The sequence below is a fragment of the Stigmatopora argus genome, chromosome 4, assembly GCF_051989625.1.
Source record: "Stigmatopora argus isolate UIUO_Sarg chromosome 4, RoL_Sarg_1.0, whole genome shotgun sequence".
Taxonomy (NCBI): Eukaryota; Metazoa; Chordata; class Actinopteri; order Syngnathiformes; family Syngnathidae; genus Stigmatopora; species Stigmatopora argus.
In genome coordinates, this window is record NC_135390.1 from 12,389,993 (window position 1) to 12,414,408 (window position 24,416).

Below are 24,416 nucleotides of genomic sequence, written 5' to 3' on the forward strand. Positions count from 1 at the left end.
TTTGGTCGAATGACATAGTAGTAACAGGTAAAGGAGTTCCTAAACAAAGGGGTTGCGCATGCGCGTTTATAGGGATTCGCCCCAAAACATGCAGGAATTTATTTATTTATTTTTGAATATTTTTACTTTTGGTTTTACATACAAAATTGAGTATGTATATTATAACGTATTATTTTGGTTTCAAACGAATATCATAATTAATTATTTATAAGGCATGCATTTAAATACAGTGTCCACCTTTTGTGAACATACCATAGTGGATTTGTTTTTTGCACATATAAATGTTGTTAAGATTGTTTTTACTAACATTTTATTTACTTAATTTTGTTTAATTTATTTCAAATAATAATGGTATCAATATTATCAAACACAAATAGTATAATAATTTGTAATTACCAAAAAAAGGTCAATTGAGTTAAAAAAGAGTTAACAACAGTCAATAGTAAACTTTATACGTATATCACATTCACAACGAAATTGCAGTATTATCAAGCATAGAAGTGTGGATCCACCCTATATACTGGGATTCGTAGTAGACCCTTGTACATTTTTTTGCTCATGGGCAAAAGAAGATAAGGGCAACTGTCACTCGTGTAGCTGACTGTCAACTGTACGCTTACACTAGTGTAGTATATTGTTTATATATTTTTCTTTTAAGTTCCCTAAAATACATTGTTACATTGTACCATAAATCATACCAAGCCAGTGCACGTGGATTGGCATTGCAATAAATATACTGTAAAAGATCATGCATAAAAATATAGATCTTTTCATTTGTGTAAAACATATTTTACATCACAAACATTCATTCATTTTCAACACCGTTTATTTTTGTCACAGCTGACCTCACAGGTTAGCGGAGAGCCATTTGTACCCATTAAAAGAGCCACATATGGCTCCCGAGCCATAGGTTCCCAACACCTGCACTATACTACCATCAGTCACCCAATGTCAAACACAACAATACAAAACCATCTTATTTTGTTTTTCTGCGGAAATTTATTCAGAATATTTTTAACCAATCACCTGCAATAGCAACCAGGTACAGTGAGTAACTATTACGTAATGATGGTGCGCCCAGGAAGTTTTTTTTCTTCAATCCAGGAAGAACGTTGAAAAAGGGACGTGTCGCTCAGGTTAAAAAAAAATTATGACTTGAATATGGCTGATCATGGCCCGCTTTTAACATCGTGCATCATCTTTTATCTGTCCGTTGGGGGGGCGATATTCCAAATTCTGGAGGAGCCCAACTGGGAAATAGCCAAGAACAAATACATTCTTGAAAAAGAACAGGTTTTGAAGAGGTATCCATGCCTTGGGAAAGAAGATCTTGAAGAAATTCTAAAGGTATGGACGATCTCTACCACATCGTTGACATTAAAGTGAAAAATAGTCATTGTTATGATCCATAAACAAACTAGCGTACGTCTCGTGGATGTTTAATTCACTTGGTTTGATAATAGAACTGTTGAACAAGTTTTTCGCGTGCAGTAACTCCCTTTCCGTATAGTTTCAAGTTGTAAACACGAAACGGGGATACACTAAACATAATCAAACGTAGTTTTATGGTAAATAAAAGCCTCGAGATAGCGGAATAATGTAGTGCACAAACCTGGACGCCTTGACTCATGTTTTAATTGTATGTTCCGTCAAGGTGTGTGTCTTCTTTCACGGCGCTTTCTTTTTTCTTTTTTTTTTAAATTGAATGCTTATATTGTCATTATACAAGTATGTTGGCATCTAAAGTTTTACCACGAAGTGCACAAATAACAACAACAATAAACAAACAAATAATCATTAAATAATAAATAAAGTAGGGAAGTGCAAAAATAATAACAAACAAATGAACAGATAAATAATCAATAAATAATAAATAATTAATTAATAAGAAGTCAACATAATAAATAAGTAGTAGTCAACATGAATAAGTGGTCAGATAAACAAGTATGTACAAAAGTGACTAAAGTGATTAACAGGAAACAAAGTATGTATTGATTTTTTTTATTCAGTAATGTGCAATGTTAAACCATTTTTTTAAAATTTAAATGCAATGCAAGATGTGAACACCAGTCAGACTTTATGACATTTTTTCCCCCACTAATTCTGAACAAATCATTTTTTTATCTGTATAGGTGTTTCAATGGACAAGATGTACACATTTGCCTTACAGTTATTTGTTTAAAGTTAGAATATTTATTCATTAATTTTCTGAACTGTTTATCACAAGGGGTGCTGGAGCCTTTCCCAGCGAACTACGGGCACCAGGCGGGCAACCCCTTGAGTCGGTGGCTAGCCAATTGGAGGGTGCAATGAATTATTACTCAAAATTGTTAATAGTAGATTTGTGTCCTTATTGTGTCAAATGTATTTTTTTTCTTAATCCCTTCCAGATAGTGTCAGAGGCTGCAGGCCAAGGTGTGCTGATCACAGGGGACAAATATCACAAAATATGGGACTGGGGAAACTCTGTCATCTTTGCAGCGACTATAGTCACAACAATAGGTTCGTATTCATTATTTCATCTTCCAGTGACACTACACTTGAATTTGACGTCGACATTTTCTTTGCAAGCACTGCAAATATAGGCGTTAACACCAAAAGAACAAAACAAAACAAGCGCCTCCTCCTTCAGTTTTCTTATTGAAGCGAGATTTTTTACACCAATGTGTAAAACACTTTTTTTTCGTTGAACGTGGGTACAATACTATGTTTGGGCTAAAGACTCTATTCAGTACAGTGCTGTGGCACTGTTTCAAAATGGCCAAACCTCCCTGCACATATTGGATAGTGGATAGAATATTAGGTAGTCAACTCAAGGACAAAAATGAATTTATTCCCAATCCTAGCCCACCATTCAGATGCACTGCATAAATCAGCTTCAAAAATTGTAACAAAAAATGACAAGGCACTATCTGACATTAAGAGAGCCCTATGTTTAGTCGAGGTGGGAAAAAAAGACTTTAAACTCTCTTGAAATAAAAAAATTAACGTATTAAACAAGATTCTTTCTGCTGTAATGTACACGATGAAGGGGTTATATTTAAATGAAAAAATATATATTTGTTATTGTATTCCACAGGCTATGGTAATGTTGCCCCCAAAACTAAAGGAGGTCAAGTATTCTGCATCATTTATGGTTTGTGCGGCATTCCACTGTGTCTGGTGTGGCTAAGTAAACTGGGTTCATTCTTTGGAGACCGGGCAAAGCGTTTGTCCCAGATTCTCATCCGCAAAAATGTGCCAGTGGTAAGACACAATACCTATTCCAACCTATTTGGATTGTAGGTGTGGTTAAGTTTTCAAATCCAAATCCCATTTTTTTAAAATGTCTCACTTTTCTTCTTGTTATCAGAAACGTATCCAGCTTATTTGCACAGCTATTTTTTTGTTATGGGGGCTCTTTGTGCACTTGGTGTTCCCGCCACTTGTTTTCATGTCCCTGGAAGGATGGAGCTACTTGGAAGGCCTCTATTTTTCTTTCATCACCCTTACGACTGTTGGCTTTGGAGATTACGTGGCAGGTAAACTTTTTACATTTTTAGCATTAATTTGTTTCTGATATTACAGTAATCCCTCGAATATCGCGGCTTCACTATCACAGATTTTGTTTGTTTGTAAGTTCATAAAAATGTGAAATTCCGCGCTGCAACTCGCAAACGTAAGCCACTTCCCTGTCCTCCGCTTGCTACTAGGACTCAGCGATTTTTTTTTAAAGTAGAGGTGACCCTATTTTGCGCTTTTTCGTCTATCGCGGACATGTCTGGTCTACATTAACCGCGATAATCGAGGGATTACTGTATTTTATTAGATTTACCATCTGCACCTTCCTTTCAGGGGTGAATCCAAACATTGACTATCCGAGGTTATACAAGGTGTTAGCAGAGATTTGGATCTACATGGGCCTGGCGTGGCTGTCTCTATTCTTCAGCTGGAATGTAAACATGGTCGTGGAAGCCCACAAGGTGTTCAAGAACAGACGAAAACGCCGCCCCTTCTACGACGACGACGAACCTCAGCCCGAAGAAGACACCCCCAAGTCAGAGGCGGAGAGGCCCACGGTTATCGATATTTTTAGCTTCTTATCGCAAAAAGAGGAAGACTACAGTACTATTATCAAGGAAATTGGATTGCAAGCAAAACCAAGAGTCAGCGACGTTTTCAATCGATCCATGAGCTGCAGTGACATCGGAGCCATCAGCATCGAGACGCTGGACCACTCGCCACGACACAGATACCTGAAGAGCATTAGTGAAGTGTTCATAAACCAAAAGAGCGATGACTGCCAAGAAAACTCTACTACAGGAGATCCAGCAGAATGTGTGGAAGCCCAAGATGAACTCATCGAATCTAACGGGAAGAATGGTTTACCAAACGAAGGCATCATATTTACTGTGCCAACCTCAGAAAGCACACAGGGAAACAGTGTGCAGCCAAGTGATTGTGTAAATCGGTTTATCATTTCTAAAGTGGAAGAAGAAGATGCATTACTTGATAAGGATGAAAAGGGATAAAGTTTTAGTCATCAGTACATTGAACTGTTCTGCATGTTTTGGGACAATAAGGCACTATTTCACACTGATTTATCAATACATTTCATTTCCAAGTAGTTCATAGTCCTTTAATGACAATCGTATTTTATTTCTGTTTTCTTCATTTGGTCCAAACTATTGTATGTGTTTGCATCCGTGACCTGTGGTATCAAAAACTTATTTAAAGGAACACTAAACTGAATATATGTCTAAGTGCAGAAAAACAAAAACAGTCTTCCTTTACTCATTTGATTCAACTAATGTCTCCTATTTGTTAGTTAAGTGCACTTATCATTGCCTAGTCTAAATCACAGCACAATGTTTTATGGAACACTGTCCCAATGAGCAGTTTTCCTGCATAAGTCGTAGCTACAGAGGAGCCAATAATTACGTGCCCATCGTCAGCATACACCAGTGTCACTACAGGTTCTTCTGAATGAATGTTCTTAATTGTAATGACCTGGAGGACACAACCATCATATGGGTTATGATGAATTAATTATAGTTTATAAAGGGCTATTGTGAATCAAATGATTGGTTAAATTTAGCATGCAAACCTCTGATCCAGGTGGGTCTTTAGGGTCAAAGTTGAAAGCTTTCCATCCATTGGGAAGGCAGCCCAACCACAGGTCCCCTGTTTGAGGGTTAACTTCAATGTTGTCACACAGTGACCCAACCGCTACGGCCTGTTGAAATAAAAAGACAAAATTACCGCTAAAAATGATACTGTTCAAATATCACTCTGAAGCTATTTCATCCAAAATATAATTGAGTCAATTTTTCTTTTGGGCAGATTTACCTTGACGAAGGCCAAGGCATTGTCGACTTTCCTCTCCAAAACATGAACATTATGGTCAAGAAAATCCATCACATATATATACCTGTTCATAACCAAATGATACATCATTAAAACAACAACATGACCAAGATGAAAAGCTCTTGAATGAAGAACTTATTAACCTTTTGTCCGGTGAGATGTTGATGCCATTTGCCATGTAATATCCTTCAGAGACAACTTTGACTGTCTCTGGACCGTAATACACAACGTTAGTCCATGGTTGAGACAGAAGAGGCTCCATGATGGTTTTAAGTAGTACATGCGAAAAATAGTGATCATTGGTGGCATAGAAACGATCCACTCCCAAAGCCACAATATCATTCACACTAGGAAAAGCATAGGAAAAATAGTTATTATTTATAAGGACTACAGTTGATTCTGAAATTATACTTGTTAAAAACTCGATTTGGATTTCTTAAAATATGTACCTATGAAGAAGTTCGTGTTTGAAGGTCTTGACATGCATCAGGGAAAATTCCTCTTCAACAAATGTAAACAACTCGACTTGGCTTTTGTGTTGAGGATGATTCACAACAAACAGGTGCACTGTGCCATCTAAAAAAAGGATAAAGCATTGTGCTAGAATGTAAAGAACTAGCCCTGCTTCAAATTCTTTCATGACAATAATAATAATCATGGTATGATTGATATGTTACTGGCAATATTAAGCATTCTTGAAATAAATCCACACCTTTCACACCTTTAGCGTCCTATGAAATGGCGTCCACATGTGTGAGCATCACATTTTTGGTTGTCAAAAGACTACAATGTTAAATTTTGGAAAACAAGGGCCTGGCGTCTACTTATGATGTGGACATAATTTTTCTCAGAAACTACATCATGTAAAAAGATAATTCTTTGTCTTTACACTCATCATGTCCCAATTAGCCTAAATATCAAAGAGAAAAAAATGCATGCCTTGCAAGAGTTTGGGTCTTAGGAGGTTAATGCAGGGTTGTCTACACCTTATTCTTCGAAGTCCCCTTTAAAAAAAAACAAATGTTGCCAGGGCAAACTTAAAATCCTTCCACTTATACTTATTAAATCGATGACAGGAATCAGGTAAAAAAAATATTGGGTATGAATATGTACTTTAAATAAGAGTTCATTGGCGGTTATAGATGTCTAATTTTGACCCATTCGATCACTGCCAACCACCTATCAAGGGGGATTGGAGGTCTATCAGCAACAATGGCAGTGAGACATGATGACTCAATACAAGCTTTCCAAGTTCAAACAGATTTGATATCGATGTCTATCAATGTAAGTGTGTGAGTTCAGGGGTACAAGAAACAAAATAATTAGGTGTACAGATATTTCTAAATATAGATTCTTTACACTACTGAAACAAACTGAAAAAAAAAGATTTTTTTACATAAAAGAAAATATGAAAATTCTACACAGCGTTCTACCTTTTTTCCCTAACGTATCAGGTTTCGACTAATTATAAAGACGCTGCTTGAGGGACTGGCTCCATCTAGTGTCAAAGCTGATAAGTGTAATTTAGGCTGAATGCAGGCTTCTTGTGCGGGCCATATTCCATGATATTTTCATTATTTGCTGCAGGCCAATAAAAGCTTGGAGGCAGGCTGGATTTGGACCACCGACCGTAGTTTGGACGCCAATGCTCTAATGGATTAAGTGAAAAATGAATACAATGCTGCACTATATGATACTAGGAATAATAAAGACACACCTAGGGGATGGGCTTGGAGAGGTTCAGCTAGGTAACAGGTTTGTACACATACATAACTTAACACCCATGCCAAAAAAAAGAAAGGAAGAAACTTAACTGCAACATACTACATTAACCTTTGACAATTTAAGGCAGGCCTGCTCTTACCAGTTGGATCTGTGTAGACACTAATGCCATGAGGGTTGAACGTCTCAAGGTCAAAATTTCTGGGCATACGCAGCTCCACTGGCTTCTTCCGAGAGTCATTCAGATCAAGGAGCAAGATCTTTCCGGGAGCATCTGACGAGGGCATTCCAGGATAATTAAGACCCTGTAAATAAGAAAACGATTGGAGACAAAAATGATGAGTGACATATTATTTGATCAAAGCCACTTCCTTGTGTTCTTTGTTATGTAGCAAAATTAGGGAATAGACGTAGTTCTGAATTAAATGAAAAATTAATTGCTAATGTTTTTATATTGGGCTGGGTTCATAAATGATGAATAGAGCATGTTTTGAAACTCAATTTCTGTGGCCCTGGAGTGTTACATCTTGTCACTGGTGAAGCTAGCTAAAAAAAATCGGTCAGCAGTGTTCACTGTCGCATCGTCGCAACTCGGAAACTAATCCAAGCCGGATATTTTAAATAAGCTTCTACACATATTTCTCTCTGAATTCTGCCACTTTTGCCAGTGCTTTTTCTAAGGCCCACTCAGTCATACAAATTATATAGATTTTTGCAGTCAACTAGCGCACACAATCTATAGGAGATTCTCTGGTTGCCGTGTGAACATTCTGTCAACATGTAGTAGCCTAAGGGACACTTGAAAGCTAGACATGAACAAAAATTCTGGTTGCACACGCACACAAACACACACACTGACATTAGGCATCCAACGAGCCCAAGAAAAAGCTAATTATGGCGTGATAGTGACCGAAAAAGTGAAGTTGAGTGATCCCACTTTGCAGATTTTCAATTATTTCGCCAGGTCTGGTCTATATTATCCGCGAAATTCGAGGGAATACTGTATTACTGACCTGCATGAGTGCAGGTCAGCAGATTTCAGAAGTGAAGTAGCCACATTGACCCCCTCTTATCACTGTGGTATTGCACTTTGAAATCACCGTATCAACACTGAATCTATCCTAATAAATTTCAATGCTGGGATTCTTAAATTGGATAGAATGTCTGTGCAACCTTTTACTCAAATACTTACGGTGCTAACAAAGGCCAGTCCATCCCCAAACACAGTAATATCTTCTGAACCATCATCTGCAAAAAGAGCACATTTAGCGTATTTTTTGTTTGTTTGTTTTCTGGCGGAATTATAATACAAGTATGGTGCGTTTGCTTACTCATATTCTTCAGTGGCACACAATTGGAAAGGTGGTGGTTGAACAGCTCTCGAGTAGCGAGGGACCTTTTTCTTTCATTATTTACAAATTCATGTGAAGTAGAGACGAGCACATATCACCGACATGGTAAAATGGAATTCAAGTGGAATATTGTAGTGTTTTACCTTAAGTTGACTATCCTCTCACCTAATAGCGCAGATAACACTGCAACAACAATTGCGACGAGGCCACACTTGCCCATGTTTATTCCGCACGGCAGGTTTGATGTCTGCACAGTGCTGCAAACTTTGTAAACTTTCCAACATACACAGCTGCAAGCAGACCGGGCGTGCCTTTGCGTGTGGAGACCAGATGCCTTCAGTGTCTGCTGGGTGCATAAACCCAACACAACAAACATCGATTCAAATGTTTACTTGCATTCACAAACAGTTGTGAAAATCCAGAGTAAAAAGTTGCATTTTACTACCCAGTGTTAAATGCATTCAACCTGTGTGTAATTGCTTTATGCTCTTACTTGAATTTCACAATTTCCTACATTTCATCCCTACATGAATGTGTCATATTCTCAAACAGGAAACCGGAAGCTAATAATTCAACTACTAAATTATTATTTCTATTGAAAGATTTTTATAAGTATTACAAACATTTTTTGAACATTTACTGTCAGGATTTTTGCATAGTAAAAATTATACAGTTGTGAATTTAATATGCAGTACAACAATAATTCACGTTCGATGCAGTTAGTGGCATGCATTGGCTGAACGAATACTTTTAATCTTACTTACATTGATTCGAGTGCTATAGTATTGCTTTGAGTGGATAATTGATAAGACTACAGGTTGACGTTCATACTCCAAGTGCATTAAGTTGCGCATTGACCCCGATCTTTGGATAACTTGATTTATAGTATTTTTATTTTATTTGTAACTCAAGTCATAAATACATATTTAACTGCAATTTGGGAAATCCTAAACTTGTTTGCAATGTCGATACACAACACTGTAAGAGGATGGACGATGAATACCAGTCCACGGTTTTGCCAAACCAGTTATTGAATGAAAAGGTGTTTTAGACTAGTAGCAATTGACCTGTGATTTTGTTTTGGAACTATCCAATCAAGTGTGTTGAAAAATATTTATGTATCTGAGTTACAATTAAGGGAAGATTTATACTCAAAAACACGGCGCCTGGAAATCCCTGTTTAAACTGTTTATTTTTTTTAAGTTGTTTTCTGTAGGTGATGACTCTTCCCAACATAAAACAAAAAGTTACAAAATTGTCTATGTCATCAAAATCATTTGTAAGAGACTTCATAAAAAAACAAACATGAACACATACATATACGTACAGAAGTGAACTTAACATAAAATTGGCAAACTATCGACCCTGTGATATTCAGCATTGGGTGCATGCAACCTGACAGTCACTGTAGAATATCTACAAAAGTCCAATTCTTGAATAATAGCATCTAACAACTTCAGAAGACCAACAACTCCTGCACGTAGCAATGTGTTGTGCGTGCACAGCACCGGGCACACCGGAGTCCTGACCGCCGCGTGAAGTCGTAGGGAGGTTCACAGTGTCGCACAGCAGGATCCCGCATCAAAACAGTTTCAAGCAAGACTGTATATTTGGAACATACAAAATAAATTTTATTATCCATTCTCTTCAGGTCTACATCTTATTAGAATTGTCAAATAACACCCAAATTAATTCTAATAATCCTGACAGGTGTAATAATACGTGTTCTGTCAAGTCCAGGTGTCAAAATATAAATGAATGTGAAAAGCAATTTAAATCTTTGTTATTGTCGACATAAAAAGGGGAACTGTGGCACTGGGGCCACAGAGAGAACTAGGCAGGATGTGGCCATGAGCACACATAAACACAGGACTAGGGGCGATGGGGAAGGGAGGGGGTCCCTCAGGGCTGGGCCCCAGTGGCTGCAGGGACTTGTGTGGCCAAAGTGTTGGGGGCTGAGATGACGGGTGATCCAGCGATGTTTGCCAGCGGCTGCGAGGAGGTCATTGAGCTGATGCCTGAGACACACAAAGCTTGCTTACACGTGGGCTCGGACGCCAAGGACGATCCCCCGACTGGGAATAGCGCAACCTACCAGCCATCATACTTGAGGAGCTGACTGGTGTTGAGCTGGTTGCTATCCCTCCAGGAGTGGCCCCCCTTCCCTGATCTCTAACGATAGGATCTAGAATGAAGACGGAGTTCATGTCACAAAGCGTAGCTGACACACCTGCACCCTCTTTAGCCCAGCTGACCCAGGCAGTCGAGTGTAAAACAACAACAAATTTAAATTTTAAAAAAAAAAGTACACTAACAGAAGTACGGATGATCCATGGCCTCTTTGGCTGTCAGCCGGGCTTGATGGTCGTAGCGCAGCAGTTTGTCCAGGAAGTCCAGAGCTTCTGTGCTAACCAGGTGCTGGTTCTCGCTGTGCACAAACCTCTCCCACCTTTTACGAGAGTGTCTAAAGGGGAAAGGAAAGACAAACCAATGCGTCACTCTATATCCTAGGGCCACACCCGGCTGCCTATTTGTGTCACCCGGACAATTAAGGCATTTTCACATTGCGCTTATCAATAACGCATTGCAGCGTTGCCCAAAACGCCCACAACATGCTGCTGCTGCGGCGCCATGTCACTAAAGGTGGTCATCGCAAAAGGTGACAGTTATATACGTTTGGTGGGGTCAAAATTCAGCATTAAGAAGCCCCAAATAAATGTGTCAAGGCCCAAGCATGAATAGTAGTGTGGTGTCACATCTGTTGACAACACGCACACAGGCACAAAAAACAAAAGCATATGTCGATGCTTGAATAAAATGATGAACATGTGTTTTAATCTAGGTAATACAAGCGTAGTTTAAAAAGCAAGGATGGGGTGAGAAAAGTCCGGCAGGGCGGTTGCCGAAAAGACAATTTGTTGGAGAACTGGTAGACACATCAACCATTAAGTGTATGCACTCCTGCAACGATTATATGCATCTGATTATAATACTGTTTAGGACATTTCATGTACAAATATGAAGTTACAAAAAAGTATGTTAAGTTGCATGTATACCAAAACATTTCTATGATTCATGTATTGTTAAAATTGCAATGTGTATATGGTGTGTTACATTACCATAATTTGCAAAACGGATGATAGAAATAAATTATCTACAACGTATTTGGTCAAAAATATACTGACAGAGCAATAAGGCCATCCCAGGGCCGCAAAACAATTACCACACTGTGACCATATAGAATTCCTATGCAAATTTCCCTCCTTCCCACATTATCTTAGTCAAGCGCAGCAGACATGATTTGGGGGGCAAATAAGTGAGAAAATACAAGGGGAGGTCCAAAATGAAAAATCTCAGCCCAAACCAAATGAGAAGACTGAGGCTAAAAACCAAAACCAATTTTTTAAATATACTAATAAAGAACAAACAAACCAATTATTCAGATGAGATTCTATTTACTTATTTTATTCATTTAAAAGTGAATTTTTAATCCTTATAATGCCAAAAATATTTTATAATCAGTGTTGACATTTGAACAATGTATGTCCTGAAACCAAAACAACATTTTTTGTTGTTAATTATGTCCTCCATTTCAGGAAAAAAACAACATAGGTAAAATGTATGTATTGAAATAATGAGTTTGAGGTTACTGCAGACATATTTACTAAAACATGAATCAATTCTGGGGGAGAAAATGACAACAAAAGGTGAACTTCTGCTCTAAAGAATTGGTTCTGTATTTCAACCATCCATTGTCATCACTGACAATAGAAAAAAAGTTTTTTTTCTTACCTTCCCAAGATATCATTGAACCGTGGATCTAACTCAATGTTGTATTTGTCAATGTAGTCATACAGATCTTCTGTGCCTAGGACTTTTGCAATTCGCACAAGCTGCAAACAAATGGAAATATTACTTGACAACAACTTACTGTTTTGTATGAAAAAGGCCTGTCACTACAAGCCTACCTGATCATAGTTGTCATGACCGTGAAAGAAAGGTTCCTTTCTGAAGATCATGCTGGCCAACATGCAGCCCAAACTCCACATGTCAAGACTGTAGTCATACATCTGCAGAAGAGAAGAGAGGTGTTATGTTTTGCATTTATGCAGTCCTTAAAACCTCACTTGGGAACAAGGTTTCCTCACCTGGTAATCTACCAATAGTTCAGGTCCTTTGAAGTACCTGGAGGCCACTCGCACATTGTACTCTTGGTTTGGATGATAGAACTCAGCCAAGCCCCAGTCAATTAGGCGGAGCTGAAGATGTACAACAACAAAAAACATCTAAAAGATGTGCTCAAAACAGGACAATGAACCGAATGGCGCATCGAAGTGAGCCGATACCTTTCTGTGTTCATGGTCGATCATTACATTGTGTGGTTTAACATCTCTGTGCATTATGCCCATACTATGACAATAATCCAGAGCCTAAACAACAGACACGTAACGATCAGATTACAGTGACACATAAGAAAGAAAATTCACAGAACCTCCACACATGGTACATACCTTTAAGATTTCATACATGTAAAACCGTATGTCAAAGTCAGATAGGGTTTGATACAATTGCTGGGGGGAAAAAAACAGAATTAAATGACTTACTAATTCATGACTGTTGAGTTCTAGAATGAGACAATAAGTCAATTTAGCCATACCTTGAAGTCTGTGTTGTTCACATGTTCAAAAACCAGAGCAGGGGTTCGGGACTACAAAAGAAAAGAGAGTGCCAAGTGAGAACACGTAGTTAACCATTATCTGTTAGCAACTGACCTCATTTCACCTAGCATCAGAAGTCGTGACAGAGATAATACATAAAATAGGAGTCAAGTCTGCATCTTTTTGAAAGCGTAGATGAAGCCAAGCAACGGGGCTACGCACCACAAAGGACATGGGTAGTGAGGCAACTCCCTAGGCAATCGGCGCTAACGTACTTTGAATAGGGAGAGGCAGAAGAATCAAATACTCGTCCGATATAGACGGCATGGACCTATGCATCGTATCAACTCACCAGGTGCCTGTAATATCATGAAAAACATGGCTTTTTGCTAGCTTTGGCCTTAAATTAACACAGGGCCAGCTAGGAAACTGAGTAAACCAATTTGTTAGTAAATTCAGAACACGTGGTTTTAGCATTGATACATTTCGATTTTTTAATTCATTTTTATTCAACTACAAATTCCGATTTGACTCGCGCCCTAGGAACGTAGATACGTTGTTTACCACAGATGCCGGTTAAGTGGTGAAGTGGCACCTCCCATTCAAGGGTGTACAACTGGTTAGCTTGGAGTAGCCAGCACATGCTTATCACTTGTGCTCGCATGTGTGATAAGACTGTTGTGTTTGTGCATGTTTGAACCCTCTAAGCAGGTGATGTGAAACTTATGGAATGCACAAAGTGTTCTACCATATAATAATGTAATAGTTAACTGTTTATAGTATATAAAGTCAATTCTGTAAGGCTGTAACAGCCCCTGTCCAATTAATAAATGTTTTATTATGTTAAAACCTTTCTCTAAATCTTATTCAATTTTTTGGGGGGGAAAGGTACAGAGTTGAATGCAAATACATACCACGGGATCCTTGACAATATCTAACAATGAGATGATATTAGGGCCGCCTCGGAGGTTCTCCAGGATCTTTATTTCTCTCTTGATTTTCTTTTTCTTCACCGGCTGTTAAAAGACACAGGAGGAACAATTACAGAAAATTGACATTATATTTTGCTATAAAGGTAGTTCATACCCCATAGCTGCCAACTACTCCGGAATTTCAGGAGTTTACCCGGAAATGCAACGCAAACTCCGGGACTCCGGACAACCTCCCTAAACTCCGGAAATCCAAAAAAATTGTCACTTAATTTTTTTTTTGAAGCAACAATTTCAGAAAAGTACCAAATTTCCAATTCAAATGCCTCGAAAAATTCACACCATCGCTACGGCTTCCGCCATCTTCATCTTCAACTGCACTGTAAACCAGAAGAATTTGGTAACAAGAGTGCATTGTGAATCATCCGAGTTACAAGTTCTGACGAATGATTTGCCTCGTGTGACTTTAGCGCATATCGATTTTAGGTGAATCCCATTCACTCCGGATAAACTACGGAAATGGGACAAGGGTACTCCTGAAATGGGGTCGACGGAGGTTGGCAGCTCTGATACCCCCCTGAATGTCATACCTTGAGTATTTTGACAACCACTTTTTCATTGTTTGTGATGTTTATAGCTTCGAAGACCTCACTATATTTGCCTCGACCGAGTTTTCTGACTAGCTGATAGTCGTCCTGGTTTCTGCAAAGGTGACAATGTAGAAATGAATGATACCAACGTTTGGCATATACCCTTAAAAGGTTCAAGGGCCCATCTTTAACTTACCCCCACTCAACAACATGGGACTCATAGTCCCAGTATTCCCGCGGTCTCTGTGTGTTTACATCAGGGTAAACTCGAGAGCGGCTTGGAACCGGGCCAGACATATTCTGTACAGAATCTTCTCGGAATCTCCTATACCGAGACAAATTGCAACAAGGTCAGAAAAGTGCACACTCCCTGCAAATATAGTAGAACAGTGATTCTCGTCTGATGGATCAGGACTCCAAAGTGGGTCACAGTCTTTTTAGGTGCAGTGAGGACAGCAAGTAAAAAGTGACCTATAGTCAAACTGATTTTTCCAGTACAGTTCAGGAGTGTCAAGTTCTAAAACCAAACATACAGCAAGAGAGCGTGTAATTTATGCTCTAGCACAGGGGTAGGGAACCTATGGCTCGGGAGCCACATGTGGCTCTTTTGATGGGTGCATCTGGCTCTTTGCTAACCTGTGAGCTAAAATATGGAAATCGCTGTTGACAGAACTGAGATATTACATTTAACTGCTTTAATCTTCATTTTTTTTGCTTTAATCTTCATTTTTTTGGCAGTAGACTCTTCTGGAATGCACCCTCTCATTGATTAGCAACAGCATAAGAATCTTCAGTTTTTTCCACTTTAAAAGTGGTGAAATTACAAAAAAAAATTGAAAAGGCACTCATTTACATGTATGTATTTTGACTTTTAAATTCGTAGTATGGCTCACAAGGAATAACATTTGAAAATATGAATTGTTTGTGGCTCTCTTCGTCAAAAAGGTTCCCGACCCCTGCTCTAGCATATAGTTCACTTTGTAACGCAATATTCTTTAGGATGGATTTCAAACTAATTTGAAACGGTGTTTAAATATATAAATATTCACTACACTGTACATGTTGTTTGATGATATTCGAGTCCATAAAACGGTGCTCTAACTTTAGAAATTCCACTAGTCAATAAAATGCTCGTCAGGCCGACTAGAGTACAGAAAGACTGCAGACTGCATGTAGTTAATAAAAAAAAATAATAATAATAAAAAAGACATTTCAATGTGTACACATTCACACAATACCTGGGAGGTTTTCTCCAAGAAGATGGTGACAGATGAATCCAAAGGAGATTGGTTGGGAGGCCTCTAAAGTTAGAAAACTACGCTAGCAAGCAGATAAAATACATTTCACAAGGGTGGCTAGAACTAGAAACAATTCACAGAGCACAGTCATTTTGACTAGAATAACGTGTCTAATCTAGAAACTATTGTATTAGAAAAACCAAGATTACAAGTAGCTGCCATTTTGGGGAATATTATCAAATTAATAATTTCAAAAAAACGGAGGAGTATGACAACTAAAATCCTGGATGATCAATGGCTTCAAAACAATTGATGGCTGAATTAAAAAATCTACCCTGATACCCATATTGCTTTTCTGGAAAAACCCTATATTAAATAATTAATAATTATATTTGAGTCGATTTAACCAGACAATGATAGCACAGTTTCCCATTTGTGTTGTCCTGGAGGAAATGAAGGATTTAGAATGAGAATCTAAATCAAATCTTTTAACCAACATCTGTCAGGGTAATGGGGTACCCTGACTAGCAAAATGAAAAAAAATGAATGGGTAAAAGAGATATGTTGATAAATAATCTTAAATTAGTTTGTTTAAATATAGGCTGCATGGGCAGATTGTCGCTAGGCAATATTGCACAAAAATGTACCCCAGAATAGCATTTTTTCACCAATAAATTCCTTAAGAACCCATTATCCAATTTTCAAAACTCTTGCTGTATTGTATTCGGTTTGAAGTGGCCATCCAAACTAGACATTGCATTTTGACAGACTGTCATATTTGAAGAATCTTGTCACGTTGCAGTGAGAAGGAACTAAATTCAAGTATTTGAAAGTCCATTCACCTGAATGTTAAATGGGGGCATCCAACCAGTTTAATCCGGACATACAGGGTTCAATACAGTCATCACTGGGGGCAACAACCGAACAATATCTCCTATAAAGGGGGAAACAAAGTAGGTTGATTACAATCAATTCTGTCAATGAGGTAAAGTCAGCTAACGCTCGCCATCTATCATGGCTCACAACGACTAAATATCTTCGATGTAGCCAAGCAAACCATTCACTCAAATGTCGTGATGCTGTGTCAAAGACCTTGCGGAGGGATGTGGTCAATTCGCCCGCTTCACGCTTTATCGGACACGGCGGGTACACGCGAAAGCCCGGTGCTTGGTCAACGGCCTGCACAAGTGCAATGCAGCTAAGGAGCTAACGTTAGCCTAGCCGGGCAAGCCGGCGAGCTGCTAACAAGTTAGCATTAGCTCATGTACAAGGAAAAGCCGGCTGGAAGTCACATTTACCAGAACGAGGGCTCACCACGGGGGCGTGAGCACGCGGCATATTCTATCTCTGGCACCGGGATAAGCGAATCGCCGATTTATGGGTTTCTCATTCATATTTCGCCGAGTCACAAGCTTCGAAAAATGTATTTCCTAGAGCTCAAAAGTGCTAGCGCTAACAGGCTCATGGGAGAGTGAATAGCCTGCTTGGATGGCGAGGCGACTGACTGACAACGCCTTAAAAACACACCCCGCAAAGGCGAATGTAGCCGCGGAGACGCGGCGAGTCTGCGCTATGTGGTCCCCGTCGCCCCTCGAATGTAGAACGGTCAACGGTGGTCACTAACGTACGACGATTTGTGGTCAAATACGATTACCTCTCAGCGTTGCTGGGACGTCAATATGGCGATGCTTGGGATCAGGAGCTTAGCTCGGGCGCCGTTTGCTGCAGGGGGCGCTCTGCCTTTTCTTTTTCCGATGACTTTTTGGGGGGGATGCATCCGCCAACAACAGGTCGCATTGAAGGTGAACATAAGATTCGCTCACCACTTGACATGGTTCTACTTTTGGAGAGGGGAGAACGCACTTTGACATGCAACTGCACCAGAGGCACAATTTCTATGAGGAAGAAAACCGTATAAATCACCACCAAAATGTTCACAAAATGTATGGAAATTTATATAATGATGATCTTGCATAAATTGGCGTTCGCAGGGAGAAATAGTGGCTTGTTTCATTGAACGCAAACGAGAAAACATGATTTTTCTGCTGCAAAATTGACATTGTGGATACATAGGCTGGGGTAGGGGTAGGAAACCTATGGGTCGCGAGCCATATGCGGCTCTTTTGATGGTTGCATATGGCTCTCTGCTAATCTGTGAGGTAAAATATGGAAATGATATGAGAGAGCTGAGCACCTGATAGGAGCATCACATTTTTTTTCATTAGACTGTTCTGCATGCATATTATCATTTATTAGCAACATCTTAACAATGTTGTCAAAATAATTTTGAGAATTTGTACTGTAAAAGTGGTGAAATTACAAAAAAAATAAAAATTTAATGTAATTTTACTTTTAAATACTATGTATTATTGCACTCAAGGAATAACATTTGAAAATATGAATTGTTTAAGGCTCTCTCTGTCAAAAAGCTTCCCGATCATTATGGCACAAAATTCTGCAGCTTCCACACACCCAATTTCAATTGGCCCAATCTAGGCCAGTGCATGACACTCGTTAGCAAAACAAAAATACTAAATCAATAAATTTTAAAAGTAAGAAAAGAGGGGTAGTGCTCAGCCAGTCCTGCTGCCACTGGAAATCCAAAATGGCTTGGGAAAGGAACAGGGGGGTTAAAATTTGTGAAAAAAAATGTCATCTAATATAATATAAACTGTATATATTTTTTCTTTTACCTGAAAAATCTATGTAATTCGAATTAGATATTTAGCAACTTCCCATCACTGCTTATTGTCTATTAAGATATCTGTGAAGAAGACTTTTGTCTTGGCAGCGAATATATCGGTTTACAATAGTGGTACGACTACTCTAACAAGGAACAATAGGTGAATTCTGCATTTTGTTGAAAATATATCTTGGTAAGGAGGAAAAAAAAACAGCCTGGGGCATTTCTCCCAGATCATTAACCACATATGAGCAACTACTGGAAACAAGCCATTCAATTGATACTCTGAATGTAGCTTTGTCAACTTTGTGGCTTCTTCTTTGCTCGGTCAAGCCGTGCACTGTCAAACAAAAACAATGGAGTCGCATCAGAATCTCCCATTATGGGGCAAAGGTCTACTGGAGGAGAACAATTTGCTTCTAATAAAAAGCCCCAGTTGCAATGTTGAAATCTCACAGAAGCTGTTGGATACAGACTTCAACAATGAGGCTGTGAGTATTGATACATGAATTTTTATTAGTATTTATTCCCGTGAAACATTGCACTTAAACTTTTAACTCTTACTATTCTCAGGGTCTGCTGTTGGCTTATGCTCCTCCCACTTGTAATGGCAGCTGCAATCAGAGGTAAAGTATTTTAGAATTAAAGAGAGATCTCCCTCATAATTTTCTAACTTGTACACAATCCCCCCCCCCTTTTTTATTTATTTATTTTTGTAGCTCGAAGAGAAAATGTTCTCAGCTTTCTCAATGGTAAGAATAATGAGGCAGATTTGTCACAAAATATTATTCACGGTTATTGTAATATTGTTCGTGGTGCCCTCCCCTCAAATTGTCATTCATTTGCACATTTGAAAACAATGTATTTTTTGTGGGAGTCACAATTTGAAAATATTTAGACCATCCTGACTTTTTTGTAAAAAAAAAATACATATTTATCCGGTTGTTTGTGTTTTGTTGAGATCATCTTAATGTTTTGGGTGACACTGTATTACTTTAAGCCTGTAAAAAATTACTCTAAACATTAGCGCCTCATTGCTGTTGTTGTAGATGCTCTCGAAACAACCACAGGGAAGAATTCACCTGCAATTTTGACAGGTTTGTGTTTCTAAAATATAGAACTGATAAAATTTGTAATTCGCAAATGATAGATACTACGACTGATTGCAAATCAATAGGAAAGGTAGACAAACATTAATAGAATTTATTTCCCTTATGAATCTTTTTCTTGTAACATTTCTTCCCAGATATGTCAGAGGAGCAGTCTTTTGAGAGTGCCAAACAAGATTCAATTGCAGGTGTGTGGTCATAGATTCGTTTGCATTATAGATTAGCAACACTTTAAAAAAATAATGCCTTATACTGTATCAACTTAGTAATATTTATGATCCCATTGCAGAACCAGCAGTATCTGATGCAAAAATTGGAGGGGAAAGTGAAGGTACATTTTTTTACATTTTAATTCTAGTAATGTGTGCACGTTCTTTCCTTACTTTAATGTTTAAGATCCTCAAATAAATGCAAAATGTAGATCACGACAAGACACAGGAACTTAAAAGACTGATGGTTAATTTAATGATAAACTTATTAAGGCAAAATCTCTTCTTTATTATTAAAGTAGTATAGATTCTACCTCATGGGTGTTCAATGAATATTTTCCTTGGTGCATTGAAAGACCTTGACAGCGATGAAGTCCCACCTCGCAGACAAATGGGCGCAGTGAATCTAAGTGAGGGACGAGCTCAGGATCAACAAAGTCGAGAAAGCACTGAAGTTAACAGTGAAGAAGACATTGTCAACGGCGCAAACACACCAAGTTTATTGTCAGCGCAGCACAGCAGTGTTGACAGGAAGTCGTCTGCTGAATGGGCCCACTCATTGGCTCCGAACAGAAAAATTGTGGATAAAAACAATTTGCGGAGGAATTCTGCTGAGGTCGTCGGAGATATTGACAATGATGGTGAGTTTAAATGTGACAGAAAACAACAGGAAATATCAGTGTTAAAAATCTAAGCATTTTTTCCTCAATATTCACTCAGAAACAAAAGAATTGCTGAGCTCTGAAACACAACCAATTGGTAAGTCAATGTTCACACCTTAGCTTTTGTTATATTTGTATCTTCATTTTCTGCACTGGATTATCTGGATGATTACATTTAAAATGATAATAATACAATTTAATAATGGATAAATTAATTCAACCTTTTGTTTCAATAGTTTTTCCATTCATACATTTCCCAAAATTTAGTTGTTCCAATATTATTGTCACCAAGTTGTTCTTGTCTGTTGACTCGAAGTTCAGCACAAGGGCTGTTGTTGTTACCAAATTCATATTTTTATGTATTTTCAGGTTTGAACACCCCCCCAAAAATTCTATCTTCAATAGCATACAGTTCATCTAATGAATTCATGAGAGAACTGAGACAATTTGACCAAATTGAAAACTTTCAACCATTTATTTTATGTTTTATCCTTTTCAGGCCAATGATTGTGGGGAGTCGCAGCATATCCATCTGACTTTGACCAGGCAGACGAGTAACTCATAACTGATACCTTCTTTATATTTTTTCTCCCTTTGAAAATGTAAATTGGGTTTTAATGGCTTGAAAACGAAACCATGATATGTCAGACAGTTTTTAAATTAGCTGCAAACTTAGTTTTTTATTGAATACAGATGATGGCAGCAGGTATAGAAAAATATACTTTTGATTCCTTTTTGTTTTACCTTAGTGCATGTCTTGTGGGTTTTTTTTGGAATGTTTTAAGACCTAGAAATTGTGGAATAGCATTTGTATATGTTTTAAAGTTTTTAGGTATGTACAATAAATGAAATCTAGTTCAATGTCCTTTATTCCCAAGGTTAAATATGGAAATGTTTTTAGTACTTTCTTTCTCGATAACTTTTATGTATGTTTAAATATACCAAAATCATGAATAATAAAAGCATGAGTGAATTTTGCTTTGTTCTTATTCAGTGGCGCTCTTTCTTAGCTAATTATAATACATGCATATTATATTTAGCAAACTGAAACTATACAAAAAATATTGCACTGGAGTATACACATATATATACGTATATATATATATATATATATATATATATATATATATATATATGTATACTCCAGTGCAATATTTTTTGCATATATATATATTATTCTTATATATTCTCATTATGTATTCTTGTAGAAGAAAATGAATTTACCCCGCACCTTATGAGGGTAGCATTGTTCAAAGACAGTACAGAAAACTATAAATAGACAGGACAGCACTCACCAAATCATTAACCTGCAATACAAAATGCTGTATTTCGTCTCATCCATGAAGAAAAGGTTGCCAACATTGATGTTCCACAGGGAAGAAAAGAAGAACTGAATCTTACATATGGAAATTTTAAAAAGATTTATGTGTATATCCACGTTACAACTGATAAAAAAAATACAATCCTGGCACATTCAGGTCTTTCTTGAGCGCCGGACATTCATATACATGTTGTGGTTACCTGTGAAAAAATGCCACACAGGGAGTGAAAAATGTATACTATATCATTTGCACTGCAGCACAAACAAACACAAACACACACATTTAACGAGAAACTCACTCTTTTCTCTGTGCTTGTGGTTTTTCTGTTGCTTTTTGCTAGCATATCTGTAGGCAATGGTTACAAGGATGCCAGTCACCAACACATCGGCACCCACAATACCTGCCAAATAGCCAGGCTCAATCCTGTAGCAGGAGATGGTGCTGTCTGAAGGGTAGATGAGACACATATAAGACAAGTGGCTACCTGAGAGGTAGCTGGAAAAATGTAATAAAGCCTAATCACCTCTCTGAGAGGTATGCGTTTTAACACCATGTTTTAACACCTCCTCTGAGGAATGTTTAAAATATTTCAATTATTTTTCAAGAGGATGAATGACACTGGTATATAAAAACACATTTGATCGTGATGCAGAGCAAAAACGGGACTAATATTAGTTTAATTTGACAATATTTGACTTCCCAATTTAAAAAAATGAACCCCTAAACAGCTCCTTTGAGTCTAGGAACAGGATCAAATGTTACAGTTTACTACCCCCCAAAAAAATCAAATATGAACTTGATAAAAAACACAAAAGTACACACTATTAAAAAAAATTAAGTTACTTTTATTGCAACAGTCCAAGTCTTGTGTCAGTAAATAGGCCTACAGTAGTTAAAACAAATTTTACTTCTTTACTTATTGGATAATTGCATTAGAAGGTACACGTGTACCTTCAATTGAGTGTGCTCACTTGCGTTAACTTACTTGTAGTAGTATGTGCAACAGTCAGCTCTTGCAGAGAAAAAAAAGGTGACATTAATAACACCGTTATGTTCGGAGCAGTTCATTTTATAGTCATCATTTCCGTATAAGTTTGTGGTTTGTCTACCTGTAAAAAAAAATCCCCACTCAAATGAAAGTAAAAGTTTTACTTACTGCAGAGTGAAAAAACAAAGCAGAGTAACATGAGATATGCCATTGTTTCTGCGTTTGGCCGTGGACTTTCTGAAAGACAAAATATTGTGTAAATAAGAATGGATTATGAATGCATGGCTGGACAGATGGACGGACAGACAGACAGAAAGACGGGTGGATGGATGGATGGATGGATGGATGGATGGATGTGTGGATGGACGGATGGATGGATGGATAGATAGTTTAAAGGCTCTCACCTCTGATGATGAGCAATCCACGAGCCAGAAAAATGATTTGTCCTTGGGTGACTGCTTTTCATATTTCACACTTTCCTCCCCTTTCTCTTTTGGGCACGACCCACTTCTTGCTGCTTCATCGTTGACTCTCCCTTTTTAACAGCGGAGGGCGCTGCTCATACAATAATTCACTCAGAAGTGGCACATCATTTGGTTAAATATGAGTTTGTATAGTAGAGCAAATTTGATTAGAGGACAGTTAAAACAAAAACAAAAAAAAACACACTCAATAAAAGGACCCTCACGCTGAATAGAAAGCCCTGGAATAACAATTTAAGATGAGGGGAACAACAAGAAAAAAATAGCCTGGTTTTGTAACTCAGCTGGAAAGAAGGCAGTCTAATTTCAAAGTAAAATTAATATGAGATGTGATGAATATAAGGATTGCTGTTTTAAGGTGTTGTTTTGCAAGAAAGGAAAAAGTCGTTGGTCTATTTGACTGCCCCGATTTGCTGATTCAATTTAAAAGCAGCCTAATGAGGACTGTTGGCTTTAACATGTACTAGTTATAAGTTATAAGACTAGCATTTATGGAAATCTTGGCTTTAATGCATTCATGGCATAATGTATAAGTGATTTAAGGAAGGAAGATCAGCATAGCAATGGGAGAAAATGCTACGATGCTATCCAAATATAACCAGAGAGCACATCATTTAAAAAGGAAAAATTAAGAATGACCAAAGGTTATACACAAACCATTATGTATACCAAAGAGAATCCAAACCAGTTTGTCCCAAAGTTTTTAGGATGTTGGCTTTCTCAAGTGGTAATTAGTGCACGGTATGTTGTAAACGTCTTTCAAAATATAAACGACAGTTGATTTGAAATTTTAGCGTATTACATTTACTTTGCCAACCGATAGTGTAGTGCAAAGGTGTCAGACTCGGGTTGGTTCGCGGGCCGCTTTAACGTCAACTTGATTTCACGTGGCCCGGACCATTTTAGATATGATATTTAGATTTTTTTTAATAAATGGATTAAAAGAACTGGATTAAAAGCCCTGAATATTCAGTTTTTTATAGATCTAAAACAATGTTTATTTTAGCTTTTTAATATATATTTTTAGATTTTACAAAATGATTTTTGAATTAAAAACACAGAAAAAATGGATTAAAAAATTACAATTATTGATTTAAAAGGGGGAAAATCAGGAAATTTAATATAC

The 24,416-nt window shown here is 37.8% G+C and overlaps 4 protein-coding genes and 2 long non-coding RNA genes across 17 annotated transcripts; 3 read left to right on the forward strand and 3 right to left on the reverse strand.

Annotated features, from left to right (window-relative positions):
• The first annotated feature begins 1,087 nt into the window (after nucleotides 1–1,087).
• LOC144073450 (potassium channel subfamily K member 5-like) lies at nucleotides 1,088–5,764 on the forward strand. The gene is made up of 5 exons (XM_077599276.1): nucleotides 1,088–1,347; nucleotides 2,391–2,502; nucleotides 3,080–3,246; nucleotides 3,353–3,521; nucleotides 3,835–5,764. Exons 1-5 carry the CDS (start codon nucleotides 1,162–1,164, stop codon nucleotides 4,509–4,511), a joined length of 1,311 nt encoding a protein of 436 aa, XP_077455402.1. The 5' UTR covers nucleotides 1,088–1,161; the 3' UTR covers nucleotides 4,512–5,764.
• LOC144073451 (serum paraoxonase/arylesterase 2-like) lies at nucleotides 4,426–8,957 on the reverse strand. 3 transcript variants are annotated; one of them, XM_077599278.1, is made up of 10 exons: nucleotides 8,948–8,957; nucleotides 8,586–8,763; nucleotides 8,400–8,470; nucleotides 8,261–8,316; nucleotides 7,211–7,373; nucleotides 5,796–5,922; nucleotides 5,490–5,693; nucleotides 5,329–5,410; nucleotides 5,087–5,215; nucleotides 4,426–4,989 (listed from the first exon to the last, which is right to left on the reverse strand). In XM_077599278.1, the coding sequence occupies exons 2-10, from the start codon at nucleotides 8,702–8,704 to the stop codon at nucleotides 4,828–4,830; spliced, it is 1,113 nt and encodes a 370-aa protein (XP_077455404.1). In that variant the 5' UTR covers nucleotides 8,705–8,763; nucleotides 8,948–8,957; the 3' UTR covers nucleotides 4,426–4,827. The 3 variants fall into 3 exon arrangements, with proteins under 3 accessions (XP_077455404.1, XP_077455403.1, XP_077455405.1); XM_077599277.1 differs by lacking the exon at nucleotides 8,948–8,957 and having other exon boundaries at nucleotides 8,586–8,803; XM_077599279.1 differs by lacking the exon at nucleotides 8,948–8,957 and having other exon boundaries at nucleotides 8,564–8,760.
• Nucleotides 8,958–9,593: 636 nt separating this feature from the next.
• LOC144073062 (casein kinase II subunit alpha) lies at nucleotides 9,594–17,654 on the reverse strand. Of its 8 annotated transcripts, none has more exons than XM_077598588.1 (15): nucleotides 17,490–17,654; nucleotides 16,678–16,769; nucleotides 15,836–15,912; nucleotides 14,794–14,922; nucleotides 14,598–14,709; nucleotides 13,993–14,094; nucleotides 13,078–13,128; nucleotides 12,932–12,991; nucleotides 12,767–12,850; nucleotides 12,569–12,679; nucleotides 12,389–12,490; nucleotides 12,213–12,313; nucleotides 10,736–10,884; nucleotides 10,516–10,605; nucleotides 9,594–10,438 (listed from the first exon to the last, which is right to left on the reverse strand). In XM_077598588.1, the coding sequence occupies exons 2-15, from the start codon at nucleotides 16,696–16,698 to the stop codon at nucleotides 10,323–10,325; spliced, it is 1,305 nt and encodes a 434-aa protein (XP_077454714.1). In that variant the 5' UTR covers nucleotides 16,699–16,769; nucleotides 17,490–17,654; the 3' UTR covers nucleotides 9,594–10,322. The 8 variants fall into 8 exon arrangements, with proteins under 8 accessions (XP_077454714.1, XP_077454718.1, XP_077454720.1 ...); XM_077598592.1 differs by having other exon boundaries at nucleotides 15,836–15,917; nucleotides 17,490–17,566; XM_077598594.1 differs by having other exon boundaries at nucleotides 15,836–15,898; nucleotides 17,490–17,560.
• Nucleotides 16,803–19,815, forward strand: LOC144073065 (uncharacterized). Its single transcript, XR_013299999.1, has 5 exons — nucleotides 16,803–19,009; nucleotides 19,092–19,144; nucleotides 19,238–19,270; nucleotides 19,568–19,615; nucleotides 19,765–19,815. It is a non-coding gene; the product is annotated as an uncharacterized LOC144073065 (long non-coding RNA).
• Nucleotides 19,058–24,322, reverse strand: hcst (hematopoietic cell signal transducer). 3 transcript variants are annotated; one of them, XR_013299997.1, is made up of 8 exons: nucleotides 23,213–24,322; nucleotides 22,977–23,045; nucleotides 22,806–22,832; nucleotides 22,119–22,265; nucleotides 21,794–22,019; nucleotides 20,331–20,444; nucleotides 20,151–20,242; nucleotides 19,058–19,132 (listed from the first exon to the last, which is right to left on the reverse strand). XR_013299997.1 is itself a non-coding variant. In XM_077598597.1 (5 exons), exons 2-5 carry the CDS (start codon nucleotides 23,017–23,019, stop codon nucleotides 21,973–21,975), a joined length of 264 nt encoding a protein of 87 aa, XP_077454723.1. In that variant the 5' UTR covers nucleotides 23,020–23,045; nucleotides 23,213–24,322; the 3' UTR covers nucleotides 21,667–21,972. The 3 variants fall into 3 exon arrangements, 1 of the variants encoding a protein (XP_077454723.1); XR_013299998.1 differs by lacking the exon at nucleotides 20,331–20,444 and having other exon boundaries at nucleotides 20,151–20,285; XM_077598597.1 differs by lacking the exons at nucleotides 19,058–19,132; nucleotides 20,151–20,242; nucleotides 20,331–20,444 and having other exon boundaries at nucleotides 21,667–22,019.
• Nucleotides 19,910–21,455, forward strand: LOC144073063 (uncharacterized). The gene is made up of 4 exons (XR_013299996.1): nucleotides 19,910–19,958; nucleotides 20,193–20,477; nucleotides 20,557–20,595; nucleotides 20,998–21,455. It is a non-coding gene; the product is annotated as an uncharacterized LOC144073063 (long non-coding RNA).
• Nucleotides 24,323–24,416: the final 94 nt, after the last annotated feature.